The sequence below is a fragment of the Amblyomma mixtum genome, chromosome 7 (assembly GCF_055824585.1).
Source record: "Amblyomma mixtum isolate Tamu chromosome 7, ASM5582458v1, whole genome shotgun sequence".
In the NCBI taxonomy this organism is placed as follows: Eukaryota; Metazoa; Arthropoda; class Arachnida; order Ixodida; family Ixodidae; genus Amblyomma; species Amblyomma mixtum.
In genome coordinates, this window is record NC_143018.1 from 151,268,566 (window position 1) to 151,290,302 (window position 21,737).

The 21,737-nt window shown below is 49.9% G+C and overlaps 1 protein-coding gene and 1 pseudogene across 3 annotated transcripts in view; both read right to left on the reverse strand.

Moving 5' to 3' along the window:
• The window catches only part of egl (Egl_like_exo domain-containing protein), a 91,950-nt gene extending 71,988 nt beyond the window's left edge, over positions 1–19,962 (reverse strand). For all 3 annotated transcript variants that reach the window (XM_089553582.1, XM_089553581.1, XM_089553580.1), the window contains exon 1: positions 19,365–19,962. In XM_089553582.1, coding sequence (XP_089409708.1) covers positions 19,365–19,786 — 422 coding nt within the window. In that variant the 5' untranslated portion in view covers positions 19,787–19,962. The remainder of the gene's footprint in view (positions 1–19,364) is intronic.
• On the reverse strand, positions 16,355–18,069 carry LOC149337863 (uncharacterized; annotated as a pseudogene).
• Positions 19,963–21,737: the final 1,775 nt, after the last annotated feature.

The window sequence follows — 21,737 nt, forward strand, 5'->3', positions numbered from 1 at the left end:
TGTGTGAAAACAGTAAGATACAGCAGGGCCACTGCGGTACTCATGGCAATCACCAGGCCGACAAAGCTGCCTGTTCTGCCCACAGTGACGGAATCCCTGTCAATATCCCTGCAACGAGAGCTGACGCAGCGTGTGGGCTTCGTTCCTTGAGGCTGGAGCTCACACTTTCAGCGTGGAACACGGGAGAGTTTTGCAACCGTCACCTCAGGGCATTGGACCCTGGACTGCGCCTCAGTCTTCCATGTGATGAAGCGCGTCATGAAGCAACATTACTGTGTCGTCTATGGCTCCGCGTTGCCTTCACAAATCATTTTGCTTTCCGGATTGCGATGGCCGACAGCCCTTCTTGTCTAGACTGTGTCTGTGAAGAGACAATCATTCACACCTTGTGCCCTGTCTTTGAGACCGGAAGACATAAGCTGCGTTGTGCTCTGGACCGCCTTGATCCTCGCCCTTTCACAGAGGCCAAGATCCTCCGTCCGTGGCCACAACAGTCGACTGCCATCAGGGCTTACAAGGCACTGTTTTCTTTTCTGAGAGAGACTGCCTTGATTGACGGATTGCGACTGTGTTTCCCGTTCCTTCTCTCTTCCCTCTTTAATCCCCATTCCCTTCCCCTGTGCAGGGTAGCCAACCGGAATCCTTTCTGGTTAACATCCCTGCCTTACCCCCCTCTATCTGCATCTATCTAAAATACACAATGAATCATGAAAAGGTGGTAATGATAGAAACAAAGACTAACCAACAACGCATACATCCCAAGGCCTAGTTACTACACATACATTTTATACAAATGGCACTGCTAGAAAACAACAAGAACAAAAAGTTGCCATTACCCAGAGTGGTGCCGATATTGCGAAACTGTTTGGGGGGCGGGGGAATGACACTTAATACTTTTCAGTCTTGCACCTAATTTCTCAAACCTTGCTGACATGGTCTTGTCCTGAGGAGGCGCAATTGAGAGGAAGAAACTAGGTGCCTCGTTGTATTCCAGTCTGGGAGTGAAAAACATTGTGAAAAATCTTCAACCTTAGAGCCTTGCTGCACTTTTCTAAAAGTTCCAGTCAAGGCTTTGCTTAGTCCCTGATACACTGAACAGCCGTATTTGCCAAAAATATACCGTACCCGCAAAATTTGTACCTTTTCTACCCGCTGAATGTCAGCTTTGAGCCAAGGATCTGACAGCCATGGCCAAGTACAGACCTGATACTATAGTTGTTTAATTTCAGCTGGAAAACGTTTAGTGTTACGACACAGGAAGCCCAGTGTCCAACATGCTTTGGCTGTGACGTGTCCAATATGATGGTGCCAAGGTAAGGGAGTAAAAAGAACGCCTAGATATTTACCCTCACACACGGGAAGTAGCTTGGTCGTTTTTATGGCGTATTTTTTTCGTAAGGAGACTAGCTGCCTTAATACGCTGTATCAATGGCATAATCAAAGCTACATTAATGAAACTTTGTGCAAAAAATGCCCAGAGGTAGTAGTTACAGAGAAGCCTAAAAGTTGCAAAAGAAAAGGCGTTCCCAATTTTATTCTATTTTTATTTTTATGTTTACACATCTGTGCCCTTTCCTCAGAAATTGCTCATAGCACAGGGCTCAAATTAGCATGAATACAGGCATGTTTATGCATTTAAGGCACTAAGCAGGGCTAGTTGGTGTTTGGATTGAGAGGACACAGTAGTAGCGCTAAAAAACTAGCGCCTGTGTTGTCTTCATCTACCCCTGTCCCTGTTTTAGTGCTACTACTATGTCCTCTCAATGTTTATCCAACAGAAGTGAAACAAGAATTACTAGCCTAAAAGGAAACACTCTCTATTTGTGTTCTCTAAGTGTGTGCACCCAGGAGGGAGTTCACAGGGCCCAGACGTCAACACCAGAAGACCCCTGCAATTCTTCCCAGCTGACAATGCAGCAATGGGAGCCCACCACCATTGACTACCCTGACATGACGCCTCAATTTACCACTAGGGTTTACCAATAAACCCCGAAACCGAGCTGTTGTTGCAAAAAAAAAGCTTCGCATGAAGAAATATACCTACATTTTCTCTTTTCTTGTTGACCCAGAATACAGCCGCACTGTCCTTAGGGCTGTTCATTTCTATCGATGCCACACTCCGTGGTTTTCTTTTCTTTTGGGGAAAGTAGATGGGGCAGTCTTGGTGGACACGTACGGGAAAAGTTAAAGAAGGAAGAGAGACAGAGCACGTCTTTTTGGTGCGCACTGACATCGCACGGCCGCCTTTTATGTGCTTGGCCTCCATTGAAACGTGTGTACTCCGGCTCAGTAGCCCTAGCCACTGTGGCATGTCCTTTACCAGCATGACTACAACTAAGGCCAAGCTCAAGGTACAAGTTTCCTGCCGAATTTTATAGCAATGTGAAAAATCATTATTACTGCATAGTGATGAGAGACGAAAGAAGGAATGGCTGCCAATAAAAGTTTTCAAGATGGTCGGGTAACCTCCTCAGCAACCAACCTTGGCTGGGCAAGCCTTTTTTCTGAGGAATGAAAAGGTGGCTGAGCTGTATCAAAAAATGAACTCAAGCAATGCGTAAAAATTTAGATCAGTAAGTGCCTTCATTTGGGCGAGCAGGTTCATAGTGCTTTAAATCAGCTATACTTGCGTGAAAAACAGGGAAGAGAAGAGACATGACCACAGGACTTGCATAAGGTTGGCAGTGCCTGTAAAACAAATGAACTCGTTCGTGGGGTTCGACTGAGCATGACAGGTTTTCTAGTGCTTAATGCCGAGTGCAGTGCACAAATCTACGAACACCTTCACAGTGAAGGAGGACACATTGTCTGTTATCAGCTGCTCTGGAAAACGGAACCTGGTGAATACTGGTTCCATCAGCTTCTCCATGATCACTCGTGCCGTCAGCTTTCTAAGGGGAAAAGTTCAACCCACTTGCTGAAGTGATCCGTGACCCCCAGCAAGAACTTGTTCCTACTCGGTGTCGTGGCATACGGTCCCATGATGTCACATGCCGGGATTTGCCAGGGAGTCTGGCTGTTAATCGGCTGCATGAGGCCGGCCGGTTGTCCACCCCGGGGGTTCACACTTTGGCACACATGGCACAAGCGGGCGTAGCGTGCTACGTCCCTTTTCATGCCAAGCCAGGTAGCAAAGCGACACAACTTGGTGTAAGTCTTGGGGCCGCTTGCATGCCCAGCGATGCACGAGTCATGAAAGTAGCGTAACAGTGCTGCTCTCAACACTCGTGGTATCACCACCTTGAACGCCTCGCTTGTGTCGTTCTCGGAGGGGGTATAGCTCAGCAGGACGCCGTCGGAATACAGCAGATACGAATCCAGTGCGCTCACAGCACTACCAGCTGTTTCCAAGTGTTTTGCACCGACAGCACCACCAGCTGTCTCCATGTGCGCGGCGGCCCGGCCGCCCGCCTTCCGGAGCCCGTCGAACAACTTTTGACAAAACAGATTCTTCTGCTGAACAGGCACCCCACAGAACTCGCATAGTCCATGTGGTTCACGCTCTTGCACGGGATCAGTGGTTTGTCCACGCCCCTTACACGGGCTGTGCCTTGACCACTCTCTCTGGCTGTTGGCCACTTCACCTAACTCGCACTGGGGAACACCGTTCAGGTCGGAGCTGTGCAGGCACGTGTCGCATGGGCTCCGCAGTTTTTCGAATTTTCATCTGTTCTTTTTACGCCATGGTTCTGGAACCGGCACCTGAAGATCCGTGAAGCCTAGTGGCACCCGCGGACACCACTTTTGGCCCAGGCAAGTGAATCTTGGGCATTTCACAATGCCTTTTCGACCGTGCCACATAGCTAGGCCCAATCAGCCGCAGCACGGGTACGGCGCAGCCGTCACTGGCGTTCCCACCCATGGCTAGGTGTCACCACTTTGCGCACTTATGCATGCATTTCCAGACACCCTTAGAGCATGTGGGGGTAGCGATCGCAGACTCAAAGGAGATGCCCTCGACTCAGCGTGGCAAGCTCATCGGAGACCAGCCACCAAGTGACAAGGGGGGTGGAATGGGTCGGAGCCAAAGGTTCACAAACAAACAAGTTTATACACCAATGAGATGATACAGAGGATTTCACAATCACTCGTACGAGCACATAGAAGTGACAGTCGAAAGAGATTACAATACAAAAGAAATATTGCACCTAAAGTGCACTCAGACAAGAGAGAGACAAACAAACAAAACACAATTTCTTCACTGGGCACTCCGACAGTCCGATGACCAGAGCTTCACGACGGAGCCGACCTGCAGGATGGCGCATGCTGCCTTGCTGGCGAGTGGTGTTGACCCGGGAGTCGAGCGGGCGCGCTTCTCAGAAGCTTAAACGGCCGCTCGGGCTGAGAGACAGCGGTCAACACCCTTCATATATAGGCGCGCTCCACATCCATTCGTTCTTTGTGCCGAGGCAGGCGCGCATATACAGTATCAGCTGTGCCATTTTGTTCACCTTCTCGCGTACTCATTGGTCAGGCGCCGAGACTGGCTTTGAGAAGCTTCCAGTTCCTTCTTGCGTTGCGCTGCTGCAGGCGCACGAGTGAAGGGGAGAGGCCACCACTCAGCATGCTCATGGCTACGCCCTCTCCGTCAGCATTGAGTAGAAATTACTCCAACATTCTCGAACAAACGACGACGCACATTGACGTCACTCCTTTGGTGCTGCAGCGGCAAGCGAGGTGGAGAGGGCAGCAGCACACACAAGGTTGGGCGCTGGCGAGATTGCTTCTGCGCAGCGTCAGTTTTACGAATATGTGCTGAATTTAGGGACACTACACTTCACGCCAAAGCCTCGCCAGCTGACATGGAATCTCTCCGGTGCAGCCTATGTGGTAGAAGGAACCACCGTAACCAACCTTGACGGGAGCTGCAAAATGTTTTCCCTGCAAAAGAAATTCGGACACAAGCCGAAGGTTGTTACTCAAGATGCCACGGGAGAAACACCTTTGCAGCCACATACCTCCCCGCCAACCACACAGAGGGCTGCCACAGCAGGGGCCACAAAGAAGACGGACGTCCATTAACGCAAGCAAAGTGAAGCCCCGCCCAAGGTGAGAAAGGGCCCCATTCCACGGCTGCCATGTTCTGTACCATGTCAAGCTCACACACTGTGGCGTGGCTCAGCTGTTTGTACAGCACAGAAGATCCCAGGACCGGTGGCGGCCAAAAATGACACTCTGCGGACTATGACGGACCAGTTTCTTAAAATGGCCCGTGGTCCACACTCGGCATGAGGAGATTAATGCACAGACTCCAAAAATGACTTTTTGAATATGATTTATTTAATGAATCTGGCTGGATGCCGCTTACTGGAAGGCAGTAGGGCTCATCCACGTCGCGGCTGAGTCAGCTTGGTGTGGCACGGGCTTGACGAATGGCTGGATGTCTGCTGCGGCCGGGCTGGGGATTCTTCGTGGCTGTGCGGCTCTCGTTCTCGGCCAGGCGTTGGGGGAGCTGCCAGGTGTTGAAGCACGCTGTCGGAGGCCGAACGTGAGCGAAGGCTGGACCCCGGGCTCCCTGGTCCATGCGCTGCCCCAGTCTTCTGCCTTCCTCTGTCCCGTCCGCTTGCTCGAATCGTACCTCTCTGCCTGTTCCTCCTGTCGGCTCCCTCGTTTAAGCCTTTTGCTTCTCTCTTTCTGCCGCCCCCACGGCGCGAAGCCCGCTCGCTTCCTTTTGTTCACACTGCACAGCTCCTCGTGACAGGGTCAGCCCTATGGGACGACGCCAGGATGGCATGGTCAGCCACTTCCGGGGAAAGTCACTGACAGGGTTTGTGCTGGTGCACACACATGAATGGTCACAGGATCCACACGCAGAACAACACCTTCACCATAAGGACACCTTCCCGAACCTACGCAGCGCTGAAGAGCATCAGCGTCGCACAGAAAACGTGCGAGATGAATGCGCATGCTCCACCGCCAGACAACTCAAGGCAAGTCATCGTCTTCAATGCTTACAGCTACAAACAGATGTTCCAGAAGCACAACCTGGCCGGTGGACGCCAGCTGGGCAAGTCGAGAGTGGACCTGGCGTGTGAAACTGCAGAAGCGCAGCTTGCTGGGCCAGCTGGTGAGTGGGAAGAGAAACCAGCCGAACAGGACATTCGAGGCAGGTGACTCTTTCCCTTTCATGACTGTGTTAAGGCCGTCGTACGATTGTTTTCAGCCTCCGCCCGGGCGTGGGGCAGAAAGGCGTTGTACGATCACTTTGCTGCTTGCGGACGAACCGGATAGTTTGAGCATTGCGACTGGCGCTCCCGGCAGTGCCTCCCATCTAATCGCGTGCGGCGACACAGAAATGTGTCTGTAGCGAAACATGCGAGATATCTTGCGGAAGAAATTACCAGTATTAATTACGGCGTATTCAGGTCATATCTGTTGCGACAGCGTTTCTTCTGTTGCAGGATTTGCACCGAAGGTAAAATCGTGGTTGGCTGTGATGGCATGGATCTCAGTTCAGCCGACCCTGATGGCCGTGAACCAATTCGCAACAAATCTTGCAACACCGAAGGCAAGTCTGATCATCTGAAGCGATGTCGTGGGAAGTGATACGCATTTGACAGTTTCTACCAAAGAGACTGAAAAACGCGCCACATCGCAATCGAGTACTCCTCCTCGTTGACGCTACGTTCTCACAACGGTCTGATTTCTACCCCAAAATAACAGAATGCTGCTTGCGTTAAAAGTTATGCGGCCCCGATAATTTCAGAAATACGACGCGATTCTTGCTGCGAATTCTCGACTGGGCCAGGCTGCAGTACAGGCTGCTAACAGCTGTCCGAAATTACAACCGGGATTACCATATTTTTTTAAATAGTTAAGATTACATACTTAAAATTTGTAGTCAGTTATTCAAAAAAGCTCACTGCACCGTTTTTCCATTGCTGACAGAGAAAAAAACATCATCGCTCTCGCAGCCTTTCCCAAGCATTTGCACAGTAGGTGTCAGCGTAATATGAAACGGCCTTCTCCTTGGCTGCCTACTGAGTGTTACTGCAAAAGACACGCTTACCTACTCCATATATAAGACGCATATGAGTGTGTGTGAATGGTGCATGCATTAAACATTCACAATTTAGCAAAGCACTGCTATCAAGCACAAACACCAATGCACATGAGAGATTATGATGTTTCCAACTAGTTGGAATAAGTAAAATTGTAAAGTTGTAATCAGAGAAGTTCTGCATTTCACAAAACAACAAAACGTTTCTGAGGCCATTATTAAAGCCAAAATAGGAATAGCACTGTGTGGCTGCGACGTGCTCTGTTCTGCGCAGGGACCATCAGGGTGTGCTCCAAGCACTCCCTCGTAAAAAGGGAGCAATTACTCACTGGCGTCCACCCGAGCGCAGCCTTACAGAGGAAGGCTATACAAGGTCCCCGGACCAGGACGAATTTTTCTTTAACCACGAAGTTTCTGAGAAAGCTGTACAGAAACACCCTTATTACAAATCTACTCCACCTTGGAGGGCTCCCCTAAAACATATGACCAAGCATTCCCTCCTGAGATCATATTGCAGTTGCACAAGCCAGAATGCAGCGCTGAAAACAAGTGTGGGAAACTCTGCTGAAGGCCATGTACAAAACAAGCTGGCATATACTCTGTGCAAAGCATTTTCAAATGTCGCTGTGAATGCAAAACAAGGTGAGTAGTGCCTTTGTATTGCATAAAAGTCTATGCATGCCATTCTCATTAATACAAATACAATCAGATGTGGGAGCCTGGATTACAGGTAGACCAAATACAAGAACCGATTTGTAGGGTTTGCATGGCAACGGGTCCTCCCTTCGGCTGAGAAACTATACCTGTACAGTCAGGGAAACAGGGTACGATGGCCACATTATCTCGAGCAACACTTACATCTCAAGCACAATTTGTAAAATTGGATTTCCAGAATGGGATCTATGATGTCGCACAATAAAGTGACATTGAAAATAAGTCGTTCAAGTATATGTGACAGGCATAGTGCATGCATCTGTTCTCTGATACAGCCTTAATGCAATGTCTAAAGTTATTTTCACTGACCAGTAAAACGTAGAATGGCTGAATATAACTATGACCAGTTCTCAAGGTAGCAAGCAAAAGTGAGCATCGCTAATATGCTGAATTTTAGAGTGCTATTGGTTGCTGACTATCAACATGTTCAGCAAAATATACCTCTTTTACTGCCAGTCTGCTTCCAAGGAAAGAAATTCACTGAGGCACCGACAGGCATCAGAAATTTGGAAGAGACCAATATGAAGTTAGGCCAAAGAATGCCGTATAAAAACAGAAAAGCAGTGATGGCTTTTCTTGTTTCTGGCAGCTCTTTGCTGCAAATTGAAGTGGACGGCTTTTGTGTTTAAGATGAACCAACAGCCCTGTTCACACTATCCTGAATATATAAAAGTCACATGCATAGGTATGCATTTGTAGCATTCTCACTGAAGTCAATGTCTTGCTTAGCTGCAGAGACGATAAGAGAGAAGATAGGCAAAATAATGCACGCTTAGCTTTTTCAGTGCACAAGTTTAGCTGGCTGTACCTAGCTTGTGCAGTGTGCAAGTTAGCCTATATACAACTGTATACTGTCCAGCAAAACTACCGTGTTCCCCAATATTACCTGAATGTGTATAAGCCATGTTTGGCTTATACAGAGACAACATAAAATAACTTCAATGAAATGCTGGTGGTGCAAACTTGACTTGCACTCACCTAAGACTGGCATTATCAAGTGTAGTTTGTCACTTACTTGGTTTTTCCGAGCAGACTGTCATTTTTTCTTAATTTACGGTGTACATTCACTTTTGATCGGCTTGCCATCAGCTTGAGCAACCCACAAGTCTGCTCTTTCGTTGCCTTTAATTCCGACATGACCCAGCCGAGTTGTCCTTGAGCTATGGCTGTTGTGTGTGATGTCATCAAGCACCGGAATGGCAGCATTTCTGAAGTGTAGGGCTGGAACTACACTTAGCAAGTCTGTGTAAACAATACTGTTTGCGAGGTTCTCGTTCACTATTTCTCCAACTGCTACACATATGCAGTAACACTCGACACACTGTGGAAGCCTTACTATTTCATCCCAATTCCCTTGCCTCTTCCAAAGCAAACAGGTGTCTTTCTCGCACCTTCTGTACAGAAAACTGTGAGAGTTGTGCACTTTTCCTCAACTGCAAGAAATTCCTGTATTACACGTTGTCATGGAGTTCTATTTCTTGTGGAACTGCGCAAGAACAAACCCACAGATTGCACTGTAGCATGGAGATAGTGGACCTCGTCTTTACGCAATGCCAGGTTCAGATTCTGGCACATCTCCTCAAATCTGTTGTAAAAGAGTGTTCTAGGTGGGCACCTTGTAGCCATCATAGCGCTTCTGTAGGTTCACAATTCTGAGAGGAGGCCACCTTTCAAGGACCATCCTTTCCTTGCACACTTTCCATTTGGAGACCAGCTACTCACGTCATGTGCTCTTTCACATCATTCCACTTGCATCAGCAAGACAAGCACTATCCCGGCCCGTTTTTGCAGAAGAAAAATTTTCACCTGCTGTGCTTAGGTTATAATATCCCAACAGGGGTCCCCCAGTGTAGGTCAGGCTGTGTTCCCAAAATGAATCCCAACTCAGCCGACGAAGACTCTGGCTGGCCATCCTGGCTGTGACTGCTCCTAAGCGGTGAGCGCACACATGGGATCATCCATGCTACCCAAACGGAGGGGGTCTCCTGAACTCTGGCAACAAGAGCTCGCCTGACACCACACATTCTACACCAGCTGCCATCCGAGCATATTTCACAATACACCACAGGAGCCAGGGAACGCAATCTTGGCGCAAGCACTGCATCTGCTGCTGCAGGCAGTGGCTCAGTGCCAGCCCACTCAAAGTGATGCTCTGCGACCAACTGGGGTCCAGGACCTGCAGCAGCGGTTCTCGGCAAGAAGGCGTTTCAGAGGTCATCCACAGGCTGACTCCAAGTTATCGCTCTTAGGGGAAATGACACTGACAATCGTAATTCAGTCTGTTCCGGGAAGCATGCCGCTTGTATGTGCAGCATGATGGGCATGACATGTAATTACTGCCAGAAGACGGGGGCATACTCAACATTCTTGCATAGCAGAAGCAGAACGCTCTGAACGCCCATCAAGTGGAGACTCATGACAATCCATGCCATTCTTCTTCACGGTCAGCATGTGATCAAGGTTGACACCGGCGCTCGCTGATAAGAAAATTATAAGAAAATCATATCTAAAAAAATTAGAAAACAAGGCATGGGTCAACTTACATTTGAGCCCGCCACCTAAATTTTATCTTTTTAAAACTTTCATCTAACAATGTCCTAGCTAAGGTGGCAGATGAGCTTTTGGCTCAGTTTTCCAGTTGTGCACGTTCTCTCAACTTCACTCTTGAGCTTCTGGATGTAACATCCAGTTTTTAGACCTAAGGTTATATTCTCATCAACATGGCCATGTTTGCTGGGCTTTCCAGCTGAGATCGAAGAAAGCTCCATTTCCCTTCGATTCATCTCATTCAGAGCTCGCCAAATGGGCCTTGGCGTCTTCATGTTCTCCCCCCTTTGAAATCATGCCATCCCAGTTTTCCTATTCGACTCAAAAAGGTGGGCTTTCCACCACTAAGATCTGTGGCCGATTCCCTGCTCCGCAAGACTGCAAGAATGAGCCAATGAGACATCTAGCCAAAATAAGTATGCAGTCATACCGTATCCTCACAACATTTCCCCTATTCTTAATGAGACAGGTGTGGCGTTGGTGTTGCCACGTCAGCGCCTTTCTCAACTCTGCAATTTGCTGGAGAAGCAGACCTCAAAGCCCCGTAATTTGCGGCATGAGCCACCTGAAAAAGTATGTCTTACGCGCAATGTACAAGATTCCCCACAGCTGTGGTCGATTTTATATAGGCCAAACTGGTAGATGCTCAACATTAGTTTGCAAGAGCATGCGCGTTCTTAAGTGGACCCAGAGGACCTTGCCTGCCCCCCGTTCACTGTCCCAGTTGTGAAGTCTCCTATCCTACTGCAATAAGAACGGTAAACTGGGCTAGTTGGTAGGAATTCATACTGAAAACTGCGAAAAAAAAACGAAGACACTGCGCCCGTGTCGTGCCTTCTCGTTCTGTGTCTTCGTTTTTTTGCGCAGTTTTCAGTATGAATATCCTACTGCACACTGATTATCAGACGAAGAAAGGGGCAGCTGGAAAGGGACATTGTCGAGGCTGTTGCCATCTTGAGGTTGGCGCCAGATAAGCCTGCCGGCACCTCTTCTGTGTCCATTTTCCAGAAAGAATTAGCGTTTCTGTCTGCGTCTTTCTAGGTTGTTTTTGTTCAGTTTCGAGCAGGTTGGTTGAGTCATCCTTGCTCAGTTCCTTCCCTTCAGTGTACTAATTGTCATGGTTGCCATTGAATTGTTTTCTAATGTTTTATCTTCATTTTGCGATTTTTTGCCTGATTACACGCACGACTGATCCATATAAGCGCTGCTGTTCTTCAATAAATGTTCAGTTGTCAGTACCGCCCTCTGTCCCATGCTCCTCACGATGTCCTACCACAGCTGGCCCACATCCTTCTAAGTTCATGGATAATCTGCTAGCTGCTTTGGATGGTGTCGTTGCATGAACCTAAACCTTTCCGACAACTTGCTGTGTGATGCTGCAACGACTGCAATAAGCCGGTTTGAAAACCAACGATGCAAAGTGTTTGCACCTAGGCTGGAGCATCTAGTGTTCTGGATTGTTGAAGCACATTAGCCAACTAACAAGCTCTCTTGGAACTACTCTCAACCTACTGCCGGTTTATCAAGAACTGTGCTACAATTGCCGAGAGTCTGCAACGGCTATTCGATAAGACAGCCAAAGTGAAGGAGGTCCGATTCTGCAGCAGAACGATGACAACCGGCCCTCCCCTGTCACCACATATGGGAAAGAGGTTCCTTGTGCATCCAGCAAGTGAGAAAGGAATTATTCGCAACCTGACAGGTATAGTGACCCACTTCCACCGGTACGGACGGGAGGTGGCCATTCACAGGAAGCAGCCTCAATGGAACCCGGTGGTCAAATTCCGGCCATCCTTCCTCCCAGGATGCTACCATCACATTGGCCACCACTTATAATTACAGGTTGACACTGGGGGATATGGTGGTGCACTTGGGTCCCTTAAAGTGTCCTCCCTTTTCTGGCCGTCGTTCATCGCAGCGTGGGTTGGCCCAGACTTCACTCCATTCTGAGATCCCATTCTGAATGGTCTCTGTTATGCGGTCACACGGTCATCGAGGAATGACAGCCATGAAACAAGCATCTGTGCTGGCCTCACCAGATCACCAAGGAGGGCTGGATACAGCTAGACTCCTATGCCAACATGGACATCTGGATTGTGCAGTCAAGGGGGAACTCACCGTGGAGGAAGAGGTCTGCCTTTGCACGAATGACATCCAGGAGCCAATGTTTGGCACTCCAGAGGTGATCGTCAGAGACAACAGTTGGCCATCTACATCGACCGAAGCTAAGGAATTTTGGCAGGCAAATGGCGTATGATGCGTCACACCATACCACCCTGCTACCCAGCCGAGAGAATGCTTCAAGAGGCCACAGTGATGCTCTTTCAGAAGGGAAGCCGTGCAAGTCGGCTTGCAAGGTTCCCAGTACACGACTGTTCACCAGATGTCTGGACCAGGACAGCCTTGGATTTGATTCATCGGACAAGTGGGGACCATGAGAGCCTATCTGCTTCTGTCTATGTGGCAGGAAAACCTGTCAGCAATTTCTCACCCAAGTGGTAGGCTGCCAGTGTACATACCTCTACTCAGCCCTCTCCAAAGGAGACACGTTTTTCACATGTGGCACTACTCGCGAAGAAGCCACACGGGATGTTTCCACCCACGACGCCTCTGGCAGCAGCACTCCATCCACACCGATCACTGCACAGCTTGGAAAACCTAGCTTGTCAAAAAAAGGGGAAAGAAATGCCAGCCTCTCGGTGATGACAATCTGGCGTGCTCGCTTGCCTAAATCCTGTGCTGGCCCCAACTCAGCCGCTACAACAAACATTAGCAATGCCACCAATATTTACATATTGAAATCTTATGCACGACTACCAAACTTTTTCTTTGACAATAAAATACATTAAACTCTCACACATAATTTGCAATTAATTCATTTTATTTTCATTATAAAACTCTGAGAGAAGGTTTGAAACGATGCGATTTTAAAAATTTTCTCTCAAATTTTAAGTTCTCGCAGTGGTCATTCCAACTTTTTCTCCCCGAACTGTCCAGGAGGCAGAGGACCCGATAAGCATATTGCAGTCACCAGAAAACGCAATCCATGTGAGAAAAAAAAAAAGATTGCAAATTTGAGAAAAGCTGCTTTCTGTCGCACATTCAGCCCTCAATTGCATAGTTAAGTTGCCATTCAATGGAAGTAGAGTGATGTTTGTTTTGCAAGCTGAGCCTTGACACCAGCCCGCTATTGACGTAGACATAAGCACCAGCAGGTGGACAGCCGCAGAGACGAGGTTTTTCGGCAGAAACAAGTCCGCTGGGGGTGGCAAGAGCTATTACGGACAAAACCATCCAGAGTAGTGTTGTGCATTCAAGGAAAAGAACTCAGTGGGCCTCTCTGAACACCGGCGCTTCATCCCATCAGGTTCCGCTGGTCGGAGACCCAAGGGTGTGTCTGCTGGTTGAAACAAACACGCCAGCCAAAACATCAGCTGCTTACACTGAACAGCAGGCAGTGCTGGAGTAGGGGGGTCCTCCTCCCCTGCAACACCTTGCTTCCTAGAATAAATTTCATTCAATACTATTGTTGGACACAACTTGAGAAGGCTTTTCTCATGACCCTGTGACAAAGCAGAGATAATCGCTTCCCTCTGTGGTCTCTAGAATTTCTAGAATTATCTTTTTGACAAGGATTACGACTGAAACATTTTTACCAGCTTTTTTTATCTTCCGGAAAACTTGGGAAAAATGTTGGAATCACTACTGTGAGCACACAAAATTTGATATCCGATTTTTTCAACGAAGAAAAAAATAACAAAAATTCATTTCAAATTATTGCATGTTGTTGTGTGGCCGAGTAACGGCCTGCGACCCGAGGAGACGCTCGGGAGCTGTTGAAGAGACGACAGGCACGCAGCGGACACTCGAACAAAACAAAATGCCCCTCTTTATTCCGTAGGCGTTTATATACTTAAAACACCACCGAGAGGGAGCCACCAACTAGTGGCTTCACAAATGAACAGTGGCGACCTCTACATCTCCCCCCTTAAATACCGAGCAAGGAGAGAAGAAGCCGCCAGAAAACAATGCACAAATTTAGGCGGTCCGGAAGAACAACACGCCTACCACTACGTGTTCGTACAACTTGGTCACCGTCCACTGGAGATAGTCCTCGAGCGACTCGAGACTCTGTTGCACAAGTAGGCGGTGGTTCCTGGACAGCAACTGGACACTGCGGAGGAATGCTCTGCTGCTCTTCCTTTCCCGGGACAAAGGGTACAAGGTGACGCCGCCTCGCTCTGTCTCAACCACGTAGCATCTGGGCCTTTGAGCAGGGCTCAGGACTCTAGCTTGCACTTGCTCAGGCCAAACCCACACACATTGGCCTGTCTGTAGAGGCGGCAGGTTTGCAGCTTGGTGGACTGCTTCTGCTTGTATGCAGCTTCCTTGTTCCCTTGATGGCCACTTGGGGCGTAAGCGCTGTTCCCTCTTGGGGAGTCTGGTCCTTGGTTGCCGTCCCATCAAGAGCTGAGCTGGGCTGAAGCCACTGATGCCTGGCGTATCACGGTAGCTGAGCAGGGCCAAGTGAGGATCCTCTGCTTTACGGAACAGGTCCTTCACGGTGCGAATCATTCTCTCGGCCTCGCCGTTTGACTGTGCATAGTGTGGGCTGCTGGTCACATGGACGAAGCCATATGCCACTGCAAATGTGGCAAACTCCCGTGAAGAAAGTGGTGGGCCATTGTCTGACCTGACCTCTTGAGGGATCCCGTGCCTTGCAAAGATGCTCTTGAGGACATCTATGACTGATTGAGCTGATGTACTCCTCAACCCAACTATCTCTGGGAACCTTGAGTAGTAGTGAACCACGAGGATAAATGTTTGACCCTTAAAGTGAAACAAGTCCACGCCAAGCAGTTCCCAGGGACCTCCAGGCAGACTTGTGGGAATCAAAGGTTCTGCCCGGTTGACTCGAGTGGAAGCACATTTTTCACAATTGGTGACCAGAGATGTGATGTCAACCGATATGCCAGGCCACCAAATTGACTCACGAGCTAGAGCCTTGCTCCTGTTGATACCTTGGTGTCCTTCATGCAGCAGCCTTAGTACTGCTGGTCGAAGTGCAGACGGGATGACTATACAGGTACCCTGCAGCAGAAGACTGTCGCAGACAGAAAGTTCGTTTTCCACTGAGGCATACTTTGTGAGATTTAAAGGCATCTTGGACTTCTGTGGCCACCCTTGCTGACAGAAGGTGATGAGAGCTTTGCACTCGCCGTCCGAATCTTGTGCATGACGTACTTCTTTTAGAGGTAGGACCTCCGATGAGCAAGACACTACTTGCGTTGCAAATAGTTGGACAGTGTCCAGGAGATGAGATGCGAGACAGGGTATCTGCCGTGGCTAGGAGCTTTCCAGGCACATGTAACATCGTGAACTGGTATTGCACTGTCTTCAGTCTCAGCCTCTGTATTCGAGGGGGCAACACATCCAGCTGCATTTTGCCAAAGAGGCAGATGGTCGGTTTCGACATCAAATGCCATTCCCCGAACAAACTCGTCAAAACGCTGGATAGCCCATGCCAAAGCTTCCTTTTCCGTCTGGCTGTAACGCTGCTCAGTCTCAGTCACTGACCTTGAAGCAAAAGCAACTGGGCGACGCTCTCCTGACGGCTGTGTCTGCAATAAGACTGCACCAAGTCCAAAAGAACTTGAGTCTGCTGAAACTGCTGTGGCGTATGCCGGATAGTACTTGGCCATGCAGCGATCTGATGTCAAGAGTTCCTTAACTCTAGTGAATGCTGCCTCTTCATCTTGCTGCCAAGTCCAACAAGCGGACTTGTTCAGGAGGGCACGGATGGGTGTTGTGGCGTCTGAGATGTGTGGCAAGAATCTGGCCAGGTGGTTCACCATTCCCAGCAGTCTTCTGACCCCAGCAATGTCCTTAGGAGATTCCATAGACCTGACCGCCTCGACCTTGCCTGGATCGGGCCTGATGGCTTCCGCAGAGACTATGACCCCAAGGAAAGGTACCCCAGAGAAACCAAAACGGCACTTCTCCTGGTTGAGTGTAATGCCAGCTTTCTTAAGTCTGGACCACACTTGGTCCAGTCTGGAGTCATGTTCCTGGCGGGTGTGGCCAAAGACATCCTCAATCATGTTCACCACTCCTTCTTGCCATCTGCTTCTGGAAGTGCTCTGGAGCAGAGGTGATGCCAAAGGGCAGCCGGCAAAAGCAGTATCGGCCAAATGGGGTGATGAAGGTGGTCAGCTCCTGGGACTCGAGGGAGAGCTTTACCTGATGGAAGCTTGCAGTCGCATCTAGCTTCGAGAAGACTTTAGCATCACCCAGGAATCCAAGGACTTGCTCGACAGTCGGAAGAATATGACGTTCTCCCAGGACCACTCTGTTCAACTGAGTCAAGTCGACACAAAGCCGATAGGACCCATCACTTTTTCGGACAATGACGAGCCCAGAGCACCAGGCTGTTGGTTTGTCTACTCGACGTATGACGCCGGCCTTCTCCAGTTTGTCCAGTTCACTTCGTATGGTTCTGCAAAGTGGTATGGGAATCCTACGGGGCACGCTTAACGAGAAGGGTAGACAGTCTGGTCTGAGGCGTATGGTGCACTTGTCCTTTAGTGTGCCGAGTCCACGGCAGAGTTCAGCGTGCAGCGTTGTTGCAGGGGCTTCGATTTCACCGAGAAACCTAACGACTTCAAGTGCTCCTAATGCCGGCAGGCCTAGAAGAGGTACGGTGAGGGACTGGACTATGTACAGGCACTGAATGCTAGTTTTTCCTTGCCACTGAAGATGCGCTGAATACGAGCCAAGCACACATAGTGGTTGGCCTCCGGGGCCTGTAAGCGAAGTTTCCACTTTGTCGAGTTGTGCTGGCAACGAGGGAAAGTCGCTTGGAACCGCGGACACCTCCGCTCCCGAGTCGACCTTGAATGGCGCGGTATAGTTATCAACTGTTACATCAACGAATTTTGCCTTGGCGGGAGTCCCGACAGCAAGAAGTTGAATGCAGCTGAGCTTGGCCTGTTTGGTGTTCCGCGAGCGGCAGACTTCGGCAAAGTGCCCTTTTTTCCTGCAGTAGTTGCAGACGGAGCTTCGAGCTGGACAGTCGTGACGCGAATGGGGGGCGCAGCCGCAAAAATCGCACGGAGACGGCTCGCCTGGGCGCTCAACTTTTCGTTGCGGCGCACGGTACTTCGCGTTGAAGCGGCGACGGAATGATGACTTACTGGTTTTCGTGGCGTCGAGATGAAGCTCACGGGACTGTTCGCTGCCGAGTTGCAACAACCTTCTTTCTTTATCTGCGTCTTCAGATTGACGCGCCTACGTCCATGCATCCTTGAGGGTCAATTTTGCGTTCCGACACAGCGTGTCCGAGAGTCTACCGTCACGCAGGCCAACGACAAACCGGTCACGCATTAGGTGCTCTTCCACCTCGCCTGAGGGGTAGTTACAATGCATGACAAGCCGGCAGAGCTCGGCGTAATAACTGTCAATGCTTTCCTCGGGCTACTGAATCCGCTTGTGAAAGCGCGATGATTCGTACAACTCGTTCGCGGGGTGAACAAAGTGGGCGGCAAAGCGAGTGAAGACTGGATCGTAAGAAGCGGGCGAGCTTCTGGGCCCATACAGTAAAGAAGGGAGCGTACCCGTATGTCCTCTGACGCTTGGCTGAGTTCGGAAACTGTGGCGTAGTCCTCGTAACGGGATCGCCACGCCTGCCAGCATCCTGGATTTGCGAAGTCAAACGGTGCAGGCGGCTGCAAGTTGAGGCCGAACCATTTGACGCTAGGCTGCTCGCTAGGCTGCTCGCTAGGCTGCTCGCTAGGCTGCTCGCTAGGCATTGCGCTGCCGTCAACGATGTTGGTCTCGGTCGGCGACTGTACCGAGGCTTGGGGTAGGAGGCACTTCTGACATCATGTTGTGTGGCCGAGTAACGGCCTGCGACCCGAGGAGACGCTCGGGAGCCGTTGAAGGGACGACAGGCACGCAGCGGACACTCGAACAAAACAAAACGCCCCTCTTTATTCAGTAGGCGTTTATATACATAAAACACCACCGAGAGGGAGCCACCAACTAGTGGCTTCACAAATGAACAGCGGCGACCTCTACACATGTGCAGTGTAATGTCTTTTCGTCATACTTGCACTGCCTCTCCCATGTCTCTCCAATTAATCCTGTCCTGTCCTGGTGACGCTCGCTCACCCACCCAACCGACCTTCCCTTCCCTTAGAATCCAGTCTGTTACCAATAAGGACCATACTGCCCTGCCCAAGGCCATTTCTTCCTCTCCATTTCAACACAAAAAAATACGTGGCAGGAATAAATTTTTTTGACCCACAACAGGATGTTTGTCACAGTAATGCAATAAACCACGTTTTCTTTTCAACCAAATCAAAGAAGTCTGGTGGCGTGGAATGAAGGCTGTGAAACAGGCATCCTTACGCATCGTGTGAATGACCTCAGGCATTGAAGGGAGAGCCACATCAACGTCAAGACCTGAACCATTTCACATCTCTTTTATACAACGTGTATGTTCACACAGTGAAATGGACCGATAGCTGAAAAACAGAAGAATATCCAGCGAGGCATGTAAATTAATGAATAAAACTGGTTCACATCTCCATGCTTCTCGCAGTACCTTTGATACAGCTCCACTGAGTGCGCTTCCATTTTCTTGTTTTGCAAGCACTTTACAAGTCTTTGAAACATGCCCATTTGTTTATTTAAGAGCTTATCACAGAAGTTTCTGGGCGACCTCTCTGCCTGTTTCATCAAATTTATCTATCTTATTACAGAACAGAGTCGACAAATAGTTAAGACCATGAAAGGGATTCTGAGTTGTGATGCAGAGATACAGGAGCCTGGTATCGTTAGGGATGGTGGGAATTTTGTACTGTCTAATGACCCTCAGAAAAATGTGACATTTAAAATTGGCTCCTCCAGAATAGTAATGCGGGTCGCAAGAGAATATCGTGAGGGTTTTGTCGGGGATGTTACCGTCAAATCAAAGGCAGCCTCAACAGCAGCTGGGGTGTATTAGGCACCGGGTCGTAATGAGCCGCGTGGCTCCATCCTCCCGGTGACGGAAAAAAGGCCCTCCTCGGACAACCACAATGGGGGAAAGTGTGTCACTCACCTGCCGTGCTGCCCGGAGACGTGCCTGATCTCGGGCGTCGCCTGCGACCGGTGTCCGAGCAGCGACTTGATGGGCACCTCGGCGTTGCCGTACTGCTCCAGCTTGGCGCGGAAGTAGTCGATGGCCTCCTGGACGTAGTCGCGCTGCGGCGAGCTGCCGCCGCCGCCGCTGCCGTCGCCCTCGAAGCTCGCCACCGACACCTGGTCCCCGTCGATGGCGAAGAGGAAGGGGTACTGTTGGAGGAACTTGCGCAGCCCAGACTGGCTGCCGCCGGCGATCTGGCGCATCTCCTTGGTGAAGCCCTTGGTGCCGAACTGGCACGACAGGTCGTGCAGCGTCCGCGGCTGGCCCTTGTCGATCAGCCGGTCCAGGAAGAACATGAGCGTCATGTTTTTCGTGTGGTCGTAGTCGCGGCTGTCCATCTTCCGCTAAGGCACACGCGACCACAGCTCGCCGAGGCGGGCCTTCGCATGGGCGCCGCCGCTCAATTTCGGGCCGAATCGGGGCTCTTCGGCGTTTAGCGGTCCAAATTGGCGAGTCCGTATCAGCTGACGAAGCACCACATACTCAAGTCGTCGCCATCTTGCAAAGCCCTGCCTGCCCACGTGACACTTGCAGGCGATGATGATGGCGTGGCGGTGGAGTTTTCATTCCTGAAATTGTTTTATATACGCATTGAATGTTTGTTATCTTATTCCGCAGATAAAGTAATTTGACTTTACATTAAAAACTGGGAAATAGAACCAGAACTTGCATACGGGAACTTGTCCTCTGGATTTTTTTTTTTTTGTCGGTGAATCGCGCGCTAGCAGACGACGCTTACGATTTCCTTCGATGTACAAGGTCAGCCGATGGAGGCGAAAAGCAAAGGCGCCTGTATGCTTTACGAAGGCTGTGCGTGTTAAAGATCCCCAGGTCGAAATTATTCCGGAGCCCTCCACTATCACTCCCACCTTCCTCCCTTCCCTTTGGCGCGGTTCGGGTGTCCACCGAGATCCGAGACATTTACTGCGCCTTTTACTTTCCCCAAAAACCAAACCAATCGATGAACGAGGAAAAAACACACCACGTCTCAAGCTGCCGCGCTTACATGAAATATCCGACTGTATACATATGCTTGGTTTACGGTTTATGGGGGTTTACGTCCCAAAGCGACTCAGGCTAGGAGGGACGCTGTAGTGAAGGGCTCCGGAAATTTCGACCACCTGGTGTTCTTTAACGTGCCCTGACATCGCACAGTACACGGGCCTCTAGAATTTCGCCTCCATTGAAATTCGGCCGCCGCGGCCGGGATCAAACCCGCGTCTTTCGGGCCAGATACATATGCATTTATATACAATTATATACTGCCGCGAAACACATTCGCAGTACATTGTTTTCCTTGTTGGTTGCACAGAATGATGCCATTAGCATTGGCCGTACAGCGTCTATTCCGGTTCTGCGAAAACAAATCCATGGTGCTGATGGTGTCACAGTGGCGGTTTTCAAGAGTGGTTCCAGACAAGGGTTGTAGCGCCGAAACAGACAACATACAGCAAGACAGACGGAACAGGCGCATCTATCTTGCTGTGTGTTGTCTGTTTCGGCGCTACAACCCTTGTCTGGAAACATGCACCTACTAGCCCCCAACAAGTATTACTCAGTTACCTTTCGGGAGTGGATTTGACATCACCGGGCGGGAGCTTGATGACTGGACAAACAGTAAATATGCTGCAAACTGTGTTAATAAATGAATATACGTTTTGCCACGTTTTGGGGTTTTGTATTAGACCAACAAAACTGTTGTGTATATATAGGGGGCGCTACCAACCAGTAGCAAAAAGCTTTGAACTTTCCGACAACCACTCCTCTCCTAGCGCGCCGCCGAACAATCAAGCCTCTCATTGGCTGAGGCGCCGTGGTCACGTGTTAGCGCGCGCTTTTTGGCTCCGCAGCAGACGCCGACGCAATCGTGGAGAAAAAATGGGCGCAATCGTCGAGGGTAGAAATCCAGAAATCGCGCTTCGCTTCCTTTTGGTGCAGCCAGGGTTGCCGTTGGTGGCTACTTTGCGCCAAATTGGCTACTTCTGCAGCGCTGGATTAAGGGGGGGTCTAAGGGTGCTGCATCCCAGGGCCTCACCTCCGACAACAGGAGAAGGGGCCTGTTGCGTGCCACCGTGGTCCAGCAGCCGAAGACGACGACTGTCCCAGTACGCCTGCCAAGCACGCGCAGACTGGATTTTCATGGCTGCTCATCATCATTAACTGCAAGGCCGGCGCAGCGCTGTTCCCTCTCAGCTTGGCTGAGCGCGTCCAGCCGAATATATTTGTGGAGACCCGACGATGACTGGTGCCCACGATTCGTCTCCACAAATTTGGTGACTCCGGACATCG